This window comes from Pteropus medius, unplaced genomic scaffold, assembly GCF_902729225.1.
Source record: "Pteropus medius unplaced genomic scaffold, Ma_sr-lr_union100, whole genome shotgun sequence".
Taxonomy (NCBI): domain Eukaryota; kingdom Metazoa; phylum Chordata; class Mammalia; order Chiroptera; family Pteropodidae; genus Pteropus; species Pteropus medius.
In genome coordinates, this window is record NW_024352149.1 from 4,105,631 (window position 1) to 4,120,229 (window position 14,599).

At 38.4% G+C, this 14,599-nt stretch overlaps 1 protein-coding gene across 3 annotated transcripts in view; it reads right to left on the reverse strand.

The window, feature by feature from the left end:
- UTRN (utrophin) overlaps window positions 1-14,300 on the reverse strand; it is a 446,059-nt gene extending 431,759 nt beyond the window's left edge. For 2 of the 3 annotated variants that reach the window (XM_039846978.1, XM_039846975.1), the window contains exons 1-2: window positions 14,198-14,300; window positions 9,379-9,550 (exon numbers count right to left, since the gene is read on the reverse strand). In XM_039846978.1, the coding sequence (XP_039702912.1) occupies window positions 9,379-9,457 (79 nt within the window). In that variant the 5' untranslated portion in view covers window positions 9,458-9,550; window positions 14,198-14,300. Of the gene's footprint in view, window positions 1-9,378; window positions 9,551-13,529; window positions 13,684-14,197 lie in introns of those variants that run through there. The other variant, XM_039846976.1, reaches the window with a different exon arrangement.
- Window positions 14,301-14,599: the final 299 nt, after the last annotated feature.

A 14,599-nucleotide genomic window follows, 5' to 3' on the forward strand; every position in this document is an offset into this window, starting at 1 on the left:
AGATGGTGAGCAGGTACATAAAAAGGAGCTCAACACTGCTAATCACCAGGAAAATGCAAATCAAAGCCAAAATCGGAAAACACCTCACACCTGTAGAATAGCTATTATCAAAAAGACAAGAAAAAAACAAGCATTGGTGGGAATGCAGAGAAAAGAGAACCTTTGTGCACTCTTGGTGGGAATGTAAATTGGTGTGGCCACTATGGATAATGATATGATACGATTCTTCAAAAACTTAAAAACAGAACTGCCCTATGACCCAGCAATTCCACTTCTGGGTACTTTTCCAAAGAAAACGAAAACACTTAACATGAAAAGATACATCCACTCTCATATTCACTGCAACATTCTTTATGATTGCCAAGACATGAGAAGCAACCTAAGAGTCCATCAATGGATAAAGAAAATGTGAGGTACACAAGACACACAGACACACAGACACACACACACACACACACACACACACACACACAATAATACACACACACCAGGAATATTATTCAGCCCTAAAAAAGGAGGAAATCTTGCCATTTACAACAACATGAATGGACCTTGAGGGCATTATGCTAAGTGAAATAAGTCAAAGAAAGATAAGTAACATATGATCTCATTTATACGTGGAATCTAATAAGATTGAACTCACAGATACAGAGAACAGACTGGTGGTTGCCAGAGGCTGGGGGTGAGGGGTGAGCAAAATGGGCGAAGGTGGTCAAAAGGTACAAACTTCCAGTTATAAAACAAATAAGTCACAGGGATGTAACATACAGCATAACTATAGTTATTAATACTGTTTTTGCATGTTTGAAAGTTGCTAGAAGATTAAATCTTATATAAATTTTGGTAACTATGGTGACAGATGTTAACTAGACTTATCATCGTGATCATTTTGCAATACATGTAAACATCAAATTAGTATGTTGTACACCTGAAACATTTGTCATATATCAATTATATCTGTTTTTGAAAAAAAACAATATAATTTTAAAACTGGCAATATAGCAACTCATTTTGAAAAATGAGTCATTTACAACTTAAAACCAAATTTTGTTTTTAAGTCTATTTGTTTTGGAGTAAATTTTACTGGCTTTATTTTGTGGTCTGTTTGTTTCAAATAAAGATAAAAAGGCTTCCTCCTAAGTAGTTCGTTAAAACTTACCCACATTTCCACATGGCCAACCTCTACACAAAGATCTCTGTGCAAGCAGAAATTACCATCCCACACAGACCTTACCAGGCTCTCCCTTTTTAAGCCTCAATCTTAAAACTGCCTCAGGAATGGGTCCCATTAAATTCTGAGATGTGATCTCAAATTCCACACAATGACATATGGAGAAGCAATTACACACCTCCAACCACCCTGAAGCTTTTTTCATCAATAAAGAAATGAAGATCATTTCCTACATCTTCAAAGAGGTTAAAGATTAGAGCTCAGACATTATATTGCAAATAACTGAAGGGCTAGAAGAGATTCAGAGTTTGGTGTCTGGTTTAGTTTGGTTATATAAATGTAAGGACGACCCCAGATTTATAGATCTTTGGAGAACTTGCTATGATGATCCATAAGTCATTAAAATTCTGGTTTTTCACTGACATAAAAATCATGATTCATCTTTTAAAATTTGCCAATTTTAAAAGAATGATAGGCAAATTATTTTATATCAAAAGGAAATATAGCTACAGTAAATATAAGTACTAGATGTCGCCTATTCAAATTACAATAACAGGGAGGTAAATATATATGTAATATTTTCCTCAAACCTTCGAGAAGAAAACTAGCAAATGTTATTGCTTGTATTTTATACTCTATAGCATATCTTAGAAAGTATGTATCAACACAGAAAGAACTAGTGGTTTTTAATTACAAAGTATTCCATTATAAGAATAAATTATAACAACTAAAAAGAAAAAAAAATGAAAACTGGCATGAAAGATGGCTGTGAGGGTTTTTTCCCCACCCTGAGTCAAAAACACATCCATCTTGGAAATAATTTCTTAGAAAATATACACAGCAAGTTTTTGCGAAGAATTGATCGGGGTACTTACTCCCTGAAGGAATTCAGGGTATGACTTTAGGCTCACAGCAGGAAGAGGTTTAATATAATGAGAGGAAGACTGAGGAGCTCAATAAAGAAATATTTCCATGCTGATATTTTGGTGTGGTCTTCTAGTTCAATGAGCCACAATAAGAAATGTACCAACAAGTTTCATCACTTTCCTGACCCACTTCCCATTATTTTGCCTTTGTTCAGCACAACCCAAACTTCAAAACACAAGACAAAAGAAAAAACTGTCCAATGCCAAGATATCCATTACCTTTTTTGTTTAAAGAGAAGTGTTTATGAGTAGAAACAGTCTTCAGCATTTGACTAGAGCTCTCCTTGTTCCTCTGAAACACACAGACCACTTTCTCTTTCATTCCAGGAGTCTTAAACCTGCCTCCTTTGTCCATAAATCAATGGCGCTAAACAGAATAACCCATGGAGCTTGTTAATACTCCAGATGCCGGGACCCTACCCACATGACTGAATCTGAATCCCAAAGGGTGGTTTTGACATACGGCCTGAGTTAGGAACCCCATATGGGATGAGCCCCAAATCTGACTTTCAAAATAAAAGCGTATTGCATACAGCTATGTAATTAGTGATTTAAAGCTGACATGATTCACACACAGCCTATAAGGGGCAAGAGAACCAACCAATCAGTATCGACCTCAAAATGCTACACCATTCCCATCCCCAGTCTTCTTCACATAAAGATCACACCAAATTCTTAATTAGAAAATGGAACAAAAGAAATTCACAAGTCTTAAAACTATGTAATTAGAGGAGACTTAAACAGATAATACGTTTTCAACTACGTTAGCTGCATTTATTGCAAAGTTGTGGCACTTTAGAAGCACAAAGTGAGATTTTTTTATTGGGTTCCCCTGCTACATCAGAAATGTGATTGATTATGTGTGTTTTTCTGTTCTTTGAAAAAATTTTGTTACATAATTAAATGCTAAAATTATTGAACTGGACACAAATCATAACTAGCTAGGCATCAACACGCCAAAAAAGAAGTTCGTTTGAAAATATTCACCTATGAAATGCTATTCTCATACTTTACACTGAGTTCATTGGCTGTGATAGACAGAATTGATTTTTTTTTTAAGAAATTGAGTTTTCAAAATCAATGTGAGGCGGTATCACCCCAAACTTTAACCTTAGCTGCCAAATGAGCACACACAAACAATTCCTCTGATTAACTAGGCCAGAAGTACAAGCTTCTGAGAGAAAAGCCCCACAAGATATAAATAAACTTTGAGTATTTGGCTGTTCAAAGACTGCGCGGAAGCCTCCTGCAGCTGACGTGGGTGAGTCCGGGGGCAGAGGAGCAAGAGTGAAATGGCTGGATCTGGATTGGATTTCTCCATTCACAGGCCCGCATTCTGAGAATGAATATATATATGCATTTAAAAATTCACGCTGACTCACATTTCGAATACTGAATTGAGTGTATTTATTATACAATTAAAGCATATAAAAATGTAATAATATAGCAAATATCTCTGCCTCCACACACAGCTTAAGGAGAAAAAAAAAACCTAGCCAATACATCTGAAACCACCTAAGTGCCCTTTCACAACTAAATTTTAACTAATATTTACAACCACTTCGATGAACTGACATGTTCTCTTGTCCTAGAAGATCATCACATCAACAACTAGTTCAAACCTCTGGCCTCAAAGGTCAATAAAATTGAGTTTTCCATTCTATCTATATAATTAATATACTTCTACTGCTTAGAACAATCTCAGCAATTCGCATTTTCTGATCGTGAATGTATCACCTAACAAGCTTTCGTAACCATAGTAACAAGTCATGAGAATCACATTGATAATAGAAAACTTTCCTATGATTGCACTATTTCAGCATAAGGTTAACACGAATTACAAGAATAGCTGCTCAACTGGTGTCAGAGTTGAATTTCCATCAGTTATTTGTCCCTCACCACAAATCCCCAGGGCTCATGGAAAAAAACAAACCTGCTCAAAGACGTCCTTCAAAGCACAGGTATTCCAGCCAAGTAAAGCTTCAGAGGAGAGAGAAAAAAAAAAGTGTTCACAGTCCCTTAAGCTCTTCAGAAAAATCCCCTCACAGCTATTTCTTTAAATAAAAGAGAAGCAGACCACTGCCTTAACCACTATCCTTAGTAAAGAAAAACCTCTGAAAGATAAACAAATAAAGTAATCTTCCTCATAATTTTCATAAACCTGAATCTTGTTAAGCAAGTTTACTTTACTGCAAATATAGCATCTTTTTAGGAGGCTTACTGTAAATGTAACCAGGTATAATATTCCATCTTAAATAATTCATTTTATTTTTACTTCACTGGCCTCTCTTTTCTTCCTTCTCCCTTCCCCCCTCCTCTTACCAACTCTTTCAATCCCACAGATACCCATCTGGGCATCAGACCAGGATTTAAATTGTGCCAAATCCCAGTGCATTTGAAATCCACTACCTTTTTTCACCAGCCAGTGAAAACCCTTGAGCAGCAGTTGGAGGAAAAGAGAAAAGGGAATTCACGTCAGAAACAGATTAGCAATTTCTCAACCTTCCACCCAGAGGACTGCCTGTCCTCTGCTATTTTACCGTTTGCTAACTCTTGACAGAGAATGACAGAGCACAGTCAGGGAAGGCCAGGACAGGTCTGGGAGTAGCAGGTCGTGCCTCCTACAATCGGCCCTCCCTTGGCAGAGGCTACAGTACCAACTGAGGGCCTAGAGAAGCTCTACCTCAGAGCCCAGGGTCCCAAACCTCAGTAACGATGAAGGAAGAGGCAAGGGGAAGTATAAATCCAATTAATACTGTGAAAACTTTCTAAGCAATAGATTTAGGCACAAAATGAAGAAGAATCATACAACAGCAACGGAATAAGCTACCTTGTAAATCAAGACACTCTGCACTATGAGAGGTCAGATGCAGAGTTTCTGGAGTCACAGCACCTGAGCTCTAACCCCAGATCTGGCACTTTCTAGCTCTGTAGCCTTTTCCACTGAATAAACAGTCACTGCTCACCTACTATGAGCTAGGCACTGGGCTTGGTGCCAGGGATGAACCGGTCCCTGCTCCTGTGGAATTACATTCTAGTGGGAAGGACATTAACAAACACACAAAACAAGAAAAGTGCAAGAGAGTGGTGAGAACACAGAGGGAACTTAAATATAGAGATGCATTCCCGAGTGACTGGGAGAGAAACTCAAAAGATCTTTGTGGGAAGATCTCTCAGAGATGACATTTCAGCCTAGAGCTAAATGACCAGAAGGAGCCCAGCAGACAAAGACAGGAGTATGAGGGATGTGCAAAGGCCCTGAGAGAGGCACAACTGGGCCTCTGGAGGAACAGGGGCAAGGCCGGTGTGGCAAATTACTTCTGCGTGTGGCTCACGCTTGTCAACTGTAAAAGTGCTTGTGAGGATCAAACTCTTAGCACCACATCTCCACACAGTCTGTGTTCAACAAACGTAAAATGCTAGAATTATCATCATATCATGGTCATTGTCACCAGTGAGAACTTATCACTGGAGATGTGCAAACAGAGGCAAAGTAACCACCTCACAGGTGTAACCAAGTTATACAGCCTCTAACATTCCCTCAGCAATGAGGTCCCAGGAATAGACAAGAAGACAAAAGGTGAAAGAAAAAATGATAAAATTGTTACACTCAGGCTTCCTGTCCAAGGGCTTTTAAAGGAGGTATTGAATCATGCAATAATGTGGCACCTATCTGACTAATTTATTCAACAAAGGGCCCTTTCCCATTTGAGAGTCTGTGATTCCAGTCTCCAAACTGTCAAATTCCCCGCGTGTAGCCAGTTGGCACACGGTCTTTAGCCCGGACATCTACCATTGTTAGGGAGCTCTGGGTTAAAATTTACAACAGCACTGAGAACAGAATGGATGAGTTGTACTGTATTACTAGCTTTAACATGTGTTAGCCATTGACAGAATGAAGTAGCAATGAGCATATTCTTTGACTTGACATGCATCACAAACCACTTTATCATTTCATGTTTAAAATATTCCAACCAGAAATTTATACATCACAGACTCCATTGGCAATCTATTTCACTTTTTTAAAAAATCTATTTCTTGGACTATTCTCTCAAAATACTAACTGGTTAAGCCTTCTGAAGCTCACTAATTCAGGCTGTAAAAGAGGCGTCATTGATGACAAATTTGACGTCAGTATCTTAATAGGGAAAGAAAGGTCTCCTTTTACCCCACCCCAAGCTCTTAGTCAGTCAACGTCATATTCTTTTAAGTTCTTTTCTAAAAATCATTCAAATCTGAGGCAAATGTACTACAACTTAAAAAAATGTATGGATTTATATATTTATGAAGCTTTCATCGACTGCCCTTAATGAGTTCATATTTGTTTAGATGGTGGAAATGACTTAAAATTTTTTTTAAACCTCACATACATCATAAAGCAAGTTAATATTCAATAAGAGCAATATAAACAATCTCAATAACTTAACATAAAATGCACAAATACTTTTATTATGCCAGGCTCTTAATCCATCCAAACCCACGGAGAAGGGAGAAGACTCTTCATAAACCAAGAAATTAAATTTATCAGTATCCTCTCAATATTAGTTTTTTCCCACCTGAACCTTTGCCCTCTCCCCCATATCCAATCCCCAAAAGGAAGAAATCTAGAAGAACAGATCAGAATCATAATTCTCCCAGGAAAACATTCCTTTAAAACAACAAAATTGCAACAACTTCAGCATAGAACATGTCCAAGGAGGATCTTTAAAAACATGTATTATATGTAGATGATTTCTTTGATTTAATCTGAACTAAAAATCCCTTTTCAATATGTACAGTCTTGGCATACCATAAAACATTACTACTGTATACTAATATTTACCTTAAAAGAATCAAAACTGTGCCTTCCAGAAAGCAAGATTTGGACTAATAGGTCCATTCGAATCCAAATTTATCTACTGGCTTTTGCAACATAATCCAGCCAAAAGACTGTAATTCATATCTCAGCTATGCGACAGCTAACTTTTCAATGTGTTTTGAAGTGGGTGCCACCAAAAAAAAAAAAATTAACAGTCATAGCTTTGGCATTAAAACATTCTAAGCAATTCGAGAATCTTTAGAAATATAAGAATTAATATAATACAGGCTCATTGAAGAACTTTAGAAACTACACATGAGCAAAACGAGAAAAATAATCCCAAAATGCCAAGATGACTACCGTTAACATTTTAGTGTACAACCTGCTAAATTTTTTTGAAAAAATATTTTTCACATGAGGTCCTACTATACATATTTTTCACTTAACAATATCAAGAACACATTCTTATGCATATGAATATATGTACATATCAATAACATTTTTATGGATGTATAACCTTCTGCTTTATGGATGTACCCTAATTAACTCCACTGAGAGTCTACATGATCTACTCAGATGCCCTACATACACTAAAGAAACAGAGTAGGTTAATCACTATTTCCTAAAATTATTTGTCTATGACATCCTTTTTTAATTACACATTAGAACTTGTGTTTTCAAAATACTTTGGGAAATTATGACTTAACCAATCCTCAATATTGGATTTTTATGGTGTTTCCAATTTTTTCTATTATAAAAATGCTGTGATCGACTTCTTGCTTGTACAATTGTTTGTTCCCTAGGGAAAAATTCTAAAAATAGAGTTAATGGGCCAATTGTTATACATATGTTAAAAATATGAGATAATTTCTGTCCAATTTTCCCCCAATAGAGTATAAGAACTTTCGATCTTTTTAAATACTTTTTAATTTAAAGTATAGTTTGGAAGTTATGAGCACTCATTATATGTACCCAATATTTTTAAACTTATATAATTACTTTTTTACATACAACGTTAAAATGCATAGTCATAAATATCAAAGGTCTTACTGTAATGGAGGCGGTTCAGAAAACTACTTAAGAATATACCTCCTCACAATTTATAGAACATAACAAGCATGGTTAAGTTAAAATGTCCCACTCTCATTTTTCTTTGTCACATTTACATAGTTATGAATATACATTCTATACTCTTAAGAAGATGTTAATAATCCCTTATATTTACATAGTACTTTATATTACTAAAACATTTAAAATAAAAAGAATTTTAGAGGAATAAAACATCCTCAGAGCATTCTTTAGAACAAGATATTAAGCTACACCCCCAAAAGATTCTTCAAGCCACACAATAGTAGCTAGACATTTAGGGCCAAAACTGTGATAACCAAAATCTTTACCAATCAAACAATATCAGTATCATGGAGGGAAATGCGTGTCTTAAATGCGTATCTCTATTAATGTGGAGTTTATTTTTGGTGCATAGTTCTACAATTTCAAATAATAAAAAATAAGCTCCTAACAAAAAGATGGCTCACAGAGCAAAACAGGCTGTAAGTTCCTTTTTTGTTTTTAAAAGTGACACTGGTTGTAATTTTATACCTCAAAGTAACTCTCAAAGTTACTTAAGTATAGTGTTCACACCCAGGGTAGAGTTCTGTGTAATTTTCAAAGCTCAGAAAGGCCCTGCCTGCTCAAAAATATCTCCCCTTAGAGCCTGTCTCAGAATCATATTTGAAGCTTCTTAAAACTACAGAAATTTTTATTCAACTGGTCTAGAGAGAAGCCAGTGCATCTGCATTTTGAAAAAACTCCCCAGTTGATTCGTTTGACCAGCTAGAATAGAAAAGTACTCAGCTGTATAAAAAGACTGAAGGGTTGGCGGGGGGAAGATTCCTTAGGTTCCCAATTTAAATGTTCATATGAAAATCACTGGTCTGTCTTAGATTACTGAGGTTAAAAATATACCTTGAGAAGGTTCATAAGAAGTTTCAAAAATGGAAGCAAAGTTGGAACACCTGTTGGCCTAGCCCTGGCCACCAAAAGGGATGGCGGTAAGGACATAAGGTAATGAAGCAAAACTCAAGAAGATCCATCCTGCCAGAAACCATGGTACTTCCTACTTTAAGCATATAATCCCTTCAACTTCATAAAATAGGCTGAAAAGAAAAAAAAAATGTTCAGCTGTATTTTTGTGTTTAAAGGGGGTCATCTTATAAATGAAAAGCATTCAACCATAGGTAGCAGTTTTACCAGGCAATCCCAGGCAACAAACAATGAGATTAAATTGTGTAGAGAAATTAAGATAGGATACTCAGAGACATTATATTATCTTTTACAATATTAATACTGATTTGTTAGAACTATGTTTCTCAAAAGAAGTTTGTCTCACAAGAACAGTACAAAACATGTCAAAAAAAAACCCTACATGTTAATAGGAGTGTATACATAAAAATCTGTCATTTTCTTAAGCTTCCATTACCTACCAGATCTGGACTTAATGATGTCACTGAACTCGTTCTGCCCATCGTCAGGCCTGGCCTCATGTTCTCCACACTTGGCCATCTTTGCTGAGTCTCAATATAATCCAAAGACTTTACTAAATCCTCTTTTTTAAGATCTTCAGTTTTCTATAATGGTCAAGCTTGACATTAACACCTAAAGACAAAAGGGAAAGTATTGACTTGAAAAAAAAATGTATATACATATATATATACATGTTAGTTAACATATAGTCATATACAGTTATAGATAGTAACCACTCATTCAGCAAATATTTATTCAGTGCCTACTACGTGCAAAGCACTTTTCTGAGCAATGGGGATATGACTATCAAAAAAAACCAGCCTCTACCATTATGAAGTTTATAGACACGAAACAGTTAATTACACAATGAATCATTTCTGATATACTACAAACATACCAAGGTGAAGCACAGAGTGATATCATCATACAGCAGAGGACTCTGACCTGCCCTGGGCTTTCAATTAGAGAAGGCTTTCTTGAAAAAGTGGCATTTGAGTCAAGCCTTCAAGGATGAGAAGAATTTGATTAGATAAATCCTTGATTGAATTCGGAGTTTTTAAAAATAGACATTTTAGGATAATTTGAAAAATCAGAATTTGGGCTGTATGTTAGACAATATTATTGTATCAGTATTAAACTTCTTTAATATTGGTTAATGATTTTGTCATTATGCAAGGATATGTCTTTGATTGTAGGAGACACATGATAAAATATTTAGCAATGAAGTGTGATAACATCTTCAACTTAAGTTCAAGCAGGACAGTATATATCTATCTATGCATGTCTATTTGTCTATATCTGTCTATGTATGTATATATACAAATATACACATACGGGGGAAGCAAACACTAGAACATAAGTGGGGAATGTAGATAAAGACCATATGGGTGTTTAGTCTTTTATTCTTGCTGGCACAATATTACAAGCAGAAAATGACTGTGGCCTAAACAAGGGTAGATGGAAAGAAATGGGTGGATATGTGGGATATTTAGATATTAAAGTTCAGTAGGATTTGAGAACTGGTTGGTTGGTTGTAAGAGGTTCAGGATACTAGGATACAAAATAACTGCCCAGCTTTGGGCAATTGACTAGAGGATGAGTCATTCACTGAGCTGGGGAGCACTGGAGGATAAGCCACTGGAGGAAGAAATAATGGCTGTGGTCTGGATTTGCTGAGTTTGAGATGCCTCTGAGATATGACGTGGAAATAACAAAAAGGCAATTGGATATACAGGTCTGATCTCAGAAATGGTCTGAATTAGATATAAACCTGGATGGTTGTATATTACAACATTGACACAGATTTTATTCTAGAAGGTACATCATATGAATTCTACTGAGTGTAGATATCACTCAATAAAATAAATATAATCTTTAATGATTAGTCACAAGCATATTTAGAATTTAAAGAATTGAGGATTCTATCCTGAAATATCACTTTTTTTTTTTTTTTTTTTTTGAAGAATGTCAGTTAAAGTACTGCATTGCCCTAATACTTACTGGATCACACTGCCCCAAAAACCCAAACAGAATCAGAATTCAATTTTAAGTTCAGCGACTTGGCTCCATCCTAAGAGCCCCATAAGCAGATCCCAAATGCCAATTAAATAAATTAATTATTCAATTGAGAAGTCAACACATCTAAATATTAATCTATGAATAACAGACATTAATTCACATATTACAACACATATCAGAACCAGTGTTTACTGCTATCTAGGATTAGACAATTCAATTCTCTAATTAAAGGACACACCATATAGTATTATTTTACATTTCATTTTGTGTATTTATATAACATTCAGTATTTTATGTTTTATGATATATAATACTCAAGGAAATACCACATGATATAATTTTATAATACAGATATATGTAATATGTATTATTATATTATTCTCCTGACCAGTCAGGAATACAGTGTGTTCTAATAATAAAGAGGTCAAAATTACCTTGGCAAAAGGTTTTAAGTGTCAAGGAGTTTGAGGCAGATGAAAACTGTGGCAGATTTCTAAAACTTTAGAAGTAATTTCCTCTCCAGCGGGAAGGAATATATGGATTAGATCATCAGTCTGCCAAATTTTTTGAATATAAAACTTTTTCATTTTTTAGATTGCTCTACTACTATTACAACTTTAGAGATTATTATGTGATTAAGTTCCCTTTTAGGGGTACATACTGTGATTTACTGAATTCTTAATTGTATTTTATTATATTCAAAAACCAAAATCTTTGTTCAAAAGAATGCATATAAAATTTTATTATGGAAAATCGAGTTTGCCCAACAAAATCCACTTAACTGAAACACAACTAACTTGAGAGGTATTTCTAATGCTCTTCTTCATAACTGGCTTGAGCCAAAGGTCTTCACTTCAATGCTTCCCAAGGACTTTTCCCACTCCATAAAAGAACAAAGGAAACTATTTACACAGGAATTTATTCATTTGCACATTCGTATCTCTTTACTTTATTTTATTTTGCCACTCTCCTTATTTCTCAAACTTTATTTTTGATAATCAAAATTCCTTACATACTACAAAGATACAGCAGAACAGAGGATTAGAGAAGGAAAGAGGGAGAATCTCAGACCATTTAAACAGTGATAGCTACAGGTTGCCACTTGTTGCATGAACGGCAAGGGACTCCACGTTGAGTAACATATGGCAAAAAGATACCTCCTTCTGATTATCTAAAGATTGCAGCAACTTATAATTGGTTGTCTGAAGACAAAACCAAAGTTTTATCACTAACAATGTGCCTCGAGGTGTCCCTCCATTCCACATCTATGCAACAGAGAGAAGGCCATCTTCTACACCCGGCTAGGTGAGAAACCGAGAATAAATGAACGGGGCATTGCTTTAGAAGCTTTAAGCCCTTTACAAGTGTAATTTATTGTTACCACTGCTCTAGGTTGCTGTGCCAAAGTTTAGCCAGATCTTTCTCACGGGGAAATTAATACACTCAACTCTAGTTCACCAACATTTTCTTCATAACATTTCTGGCTGTCATGTGGACCCAAAGCCATGAGAATGTGGCATTTAAACCAACCTAGAGTGAAAGGATAGATGGCCTTAAACGGAAAGCTAAAGTTTTAACTTAAAAATAATATGGTAATTAAAAACTGTAAGAACAAATATGTTCAACAATGTACAGTTATGATGGAAATGCAATGCTGGTCCTTTGGCAAAAACCATTCATTCATTTATACTGGGAACCAAAACCTAGCTAGAGGTAGTGGAAAGCGAATCCGAGCGGGCAAGAGTTTGTAGATCTGCTTCAGAGTAAAAGGCACCGCCCAGTGCCAAGAACTGCCATTCACTCTCGGAAGCGCTCCAAGAGAAGGTTAATACTACAGTGATTAATACTGTTTACAGGGGCAATAAACTGTATGTAAACACCCAAAGGAGAGTTAAAGAGCTGTCTCATCGGTCCCATAAACACAACCAGAGGGGGCAGGGAAAGACATCGCGTAGACCTTGGCTCTCGCCACCGGGAACTTTAGAGGCTGAAGCACCCACGAGCTTCGCATTCCTCCAGCTCTCGCCTGGCCCGCATCACTATCCGCGGGCTGCATCCTCCACGCCCACCAGCAACCAGTCGGGAGGGGCCGATCCGACTTCCTGAGGCCTGTGCAAGTTACAAAGCAATGGATGCGGCTGCTGCCGCAGGTCCCAGAGGCCGCGAGGTCCGGCCCTAGCCCGGACGCTGAGTCGGGGCTCCCCCGAGCTCCGTGCGCTCCAGCCACGGCAACCAGGGCACTGACCCTCCCAAGCGCAGCATGGGGAAGTGACCCGCGAGGCCTTGGTGACCCAGGTGACCTGGAGGCTGGGACATCCCAAAAAGCGGAGTCCTTAGACCCAGGTTAGACGCCCAGCTCTTCAGTTCACTGTAAAACAAATGGCAGGTCCCCTGGCTCTTCAAGGTCGGGGACGTTTTCTCCTTCCCTAGAACAAGATCCTTTCAGGAGCTTGAGGGGGAAAAAAAAAATCTCTTTTAACAGCGTGCCTTCTAATAGTTGCACAGCATAAAATTAGTACTTTTGGTTTTGTAAGTGACTTTCGGCAACCAGAGCCTCAGACCCGGGGCCAAAGGTGGGCATGAGCTACCTTACCAGTTGCAGCAAGAGATGCCAAGTGTCCGGAAAACTAGAAGAGGCGACTGCACAGGACCACACACCGACTGGGCTCCCCTGAGTCCTGTTCGGAGCCCCAGCCTCGGGAGCAGCAACGGCCCGGAGGTAGAACACGTTTCCTGACAGGCGGACGGCTAGGAACTGCTCCCCTGCCCGCCGACCACAGACACCCTGTCCTTGCGGACACCCTCCGGGCCCCGCCTTCTGGGGCTGGGGCGTGTATGACAGGCCCTCCTCGGAGGCCACGTCCCCTCTTGGAGATCACTGGCTCGGGGCCTCTCACCGCGCCAGGCAAGGATGCGCTACTCTCACACCCCGGCAGGGAGGAGGACCGCTGGGGCCAAGCTACAGCCCCGAACCCGTCCAGAGACGTTGGGTCGTTCGCTACTATACGGATCCCGAAGATCTCCTCCTCTCTCCACGTTTCTGGCATTCTCTCCCCCACCGTGGGGAGCTGAACTCAGGTTCCGAGGAAAGTGCACCCAAAAGTTGGTTACATCTTAGTCTGTCTTGAGAAAGAGCTTGAGACGCTAATCCTGGGGCGCAGGAGGCGCAGAGAAGTCCATCCTCCCCGCAGCCAACGCCCCGCTTCCCGCGGGCTGTTGGAACATTACCCAGCCTGGGGCTTCAATAATGCATGGACTTACCTGCTCCCGTGACCCGGGGACCCGCCTCGCCTGCCAGCCGCCGCGTGCCCCGCGGGCCAAGGGCTCGTCTGGATGTATTTGGGTCGTAGTAACCGCGGGCAGGCTGTGCAAGCGTGAGTTATATGATGCGATGTTTAAAAAAAAAAAAAAATGAAATGTGGAGACCTAGACAAGATCCGAAAGGAAAAAAAAAGAATTTTTTTTTTTTTTGATACCCGATTAAAAACAACCCCTGACTTGTGCAATCTTCCTACCCGGTAGTTCCGCCAAAAACAAAACAGTCCAAGTGCAAACCTGGAACCGGCGCGCTGGCACCAAGTTTGCCAAACACTAGAGTTTTCCGTCTGCAGAAATGATCCAAAGGAAGGAGGGCACCGCTCCCGGTGATTCCCCAATCGGCTT